Here is a 2,627-nt window from a genome sequence, read left to right as displayed (position 1 = left end):
CACCCGCCTCGGCCTCCCAAAGCGCTGGGATTACAGGCTTGAGCCACCGCGCCGGGCCCGGTTCCACGGTTTTTATCCTGCTCAGGCACAAGCGGCAGGTCCAGCACATTCGTGGGACCAACCTCTCCCCCAGAGCCTCCCCTGAGTCCAGAGTCACCCAGAGTATCCTGGTCCTGGTCAGCACCTTTGTGTTGTTTTACTCACTCTCCTCCATCTTTATATTACACATGTCTCTTTTTCCTAATCCCAGTTGGTGGCTGGTGAACACCTCTGCACTGATCACTGCCTGTTTTCCCACAGTCAGCCTCTTTGTGATCATGAGCCGCGATCCCAGGATACCCAGGCTGGACTCTGCCTGCTGTGGGAGGAATACAGTCTCCTAAGCTGGACAGGTAGTTCTCCGATCTATGTGGATTGTCTTCTTTCTGTACAATGAGTGACCATTTATTGATTTCTTCCTGCAGAAGATTAAGAACCACATTCAGCAGTCAATTGCAAAGTGTGTATAAGACCCAGAATCTCTCTTTGCCCTTAAAGGATTTTTCATATATCATAAACAACACTTACTGATGAAATGTTTTGCAAAAAGTTTTCATATTCATTTTGTTAATGTAGCAATGGAGAAGTTTAGAGGCAAATTAAGCATTAAAAGTGGATCTCTGGCAATTTGGAACAATGGCAGCTTTAAACCAATTAATAAAAAATGTCATGGAATTAACTGGGCACAGAAGAGTAAGATAAGTTTAATGAAATAAAGAAGCTTAAGTGATGATCAATGAAGGTGAAAAGAAAGTCATAGTTCATACCCTTTTTTGTTTGGAATTAATCTTTATTTTTTCCCATTTTCAAGTTGTAGAATTTTCTTTTTGTCCTTGATAATTATACTTTATTTTAATGAAACTAGTCTTTGGTTATTTAAAAAAAAATTCTGTCCTTCTATGATGTTTCTGATTTGTAGATCCTATGTTCATGCTTCTTATATTTTTAAGAATATTTCCTCTCTTTAGTTTTGCACAGCATTCTCTCCTACTTCACCTGAACATCCAGCCTTTTAATCCAGAGTAATTGTATCCAATCTGGTATTTATCCCACATATTCTGTTGTTTATATGTTTTTGTTTGAGTTTAAAATGTTTGCGATTTATATGATTCTACTGTTGTTTCTTCTGTTTTTGAATAAAATCTATATGGATACTTTTCGAAAAGGTAAGAAGGAAAAACAGCGGTTCTACCACCAGTAGAATCTGGGATGGAGCTGGAGGGAAAATAATGTATCAGGCCCCTCAGGAAGTTAAAGACCAGGTTTTGTCATTTGACTTTAAATTCTTTTTTTCTTTAATGAATGCAAGCTTTTCTTTTATTGCAATACCAAAAGGTCATACTTCTAAAAGCAGCTACAAGTAATATTTTTCTGTGAAAATGTGTGACTTGGTGCCACAGCTGAACTTTCTCTAATAGCAGCGGTATCGTCAGTCCCTAGCAGAAAAGAAATGTTAATTTTTGGCATCCCATGCGCTCTTATTGAAGCAACTTCATAAAGCACGCAGATAACTATTCTGCTGAAGTTTCAAACAAATCCAAATGATCATTGTACTTGAAGATTTGTACCTTGCAAAATATACAGAAATGATGGCAAATTCACAAATAATAGCAGGTCCTTGATTTCCAATAAAATCATAAGGCAGAGGGTTGACAGTGAAAAGAAAAATGTTTAGAATGGAAAAAAAATTACAAAATGGTATTAGCATTCACAAAAAAGATCATGCAGAGATCAAATCCATATTGATTAAACATTGAAAATTCAGCTACAATCCAAAGAACTCTGTCCATGAGTCTAAAGGCATGCATGCCAGCTGATGGAAATGCAGGATTCCTCTGACAACATCTTCTCCAGAGCTGAACAGTAATGTCTCACTGGAATAATCATGAAAGGGTCAACGAGCTGCCATCACACTTCTTTTTTGTAATTCAAAATAAAAGAAACACAGTCACAGCATCAGAGGCGTTGGAACCAGACCGACCCCATCTTGCATGAGGGCTAGGAAAATGAGGCTGGACTTGCTGGACTGCATTCCTGCAAAGTTAGAAATTCCTAGTCTCTGGATGTTTATGGTTAAGGGAACAAATTAATAATGTTTCCTAAACAGACTCAGTCTTGGGTGTGTCCAGATATCCCGATATCTGGAGAACAAAGGCATTTATAATTTTGCTTTAAAGGTAATAATATTGATTCTTGCAAAATACAGTAATTAAGGAAATTAATCCTGTATCACAAACCCTCGTAGCAAAGCACATCTCCCCAAGATCTTTTTTATCCTCCATATATACAGGCATGGTACCGAGGTGGGCGCCTTCCTCCTCTTACTCTCGGGAACACCCTGACTGGCCTATGAGGTAGCTGTCCTACCACGGTGCTTTCTTAATAAACTTGCTTTTGCTTCACACTGTAGACTCGCCCTGAATTCTTTCTTGTGTGAGATCTAAGAACCTTCGCTAGGGTCTTAGGACAAAAGAAATTACAGAAGAGTGGACAGAGAAAATACAGAAATTCACAATAACAGCTGGTTATGGTGGGTCACGCCTGTAATACCAGTCCTTTGGGAGGCCAAGGCGAGCAGATCATTTGAG

The 2,627-nt window shown here is 39.1% G+C and overlaps 1 protein-coding gene across 1 annotated transcript in view; it reads left to right on the top strand.

Annotated features, from left to right (window-relative positions):
• Positions 1 to 383, top strand: part of LOC116546771 (vomeronasal type-1 receptor 3) — a 1,196-nt gene extending 813 nt beyond the window's left edge. The window contains exon 2 of the mRNA XM_032272937.1: positions 37 to 383. Within this exon, the coding sequence (XP_032128828.1) occupies positions 37 to 383 (347 nt within the window). The remainder of the gene's footprint in view (positions 1 to 36) is intronic.
• The last annotated feature ends 2,244 nt before the right edge of the window (positions 384 to 2,627 follow it).

This window comes from Sapajus apella, unplaced genomic scaffold (assembly GCF_009761245.1).
Source record: "Sapajus apella isolate SASKATOON/1434 unplaced genomic scaffold, GSC_monkey_1.0 scaffold1375, whole genome shotgun sequence".
Classification (NCBI taxonomy): Eukaryota; Metazoa; Chordata; class Mammalia; order Primates; family Cebidae; genus Sapajus; species Sapajus apella.
Note: the sequence above shows the minus strand (reverse complement) of the source record. Positions and strands in the feature narration are given on the sequence as shown.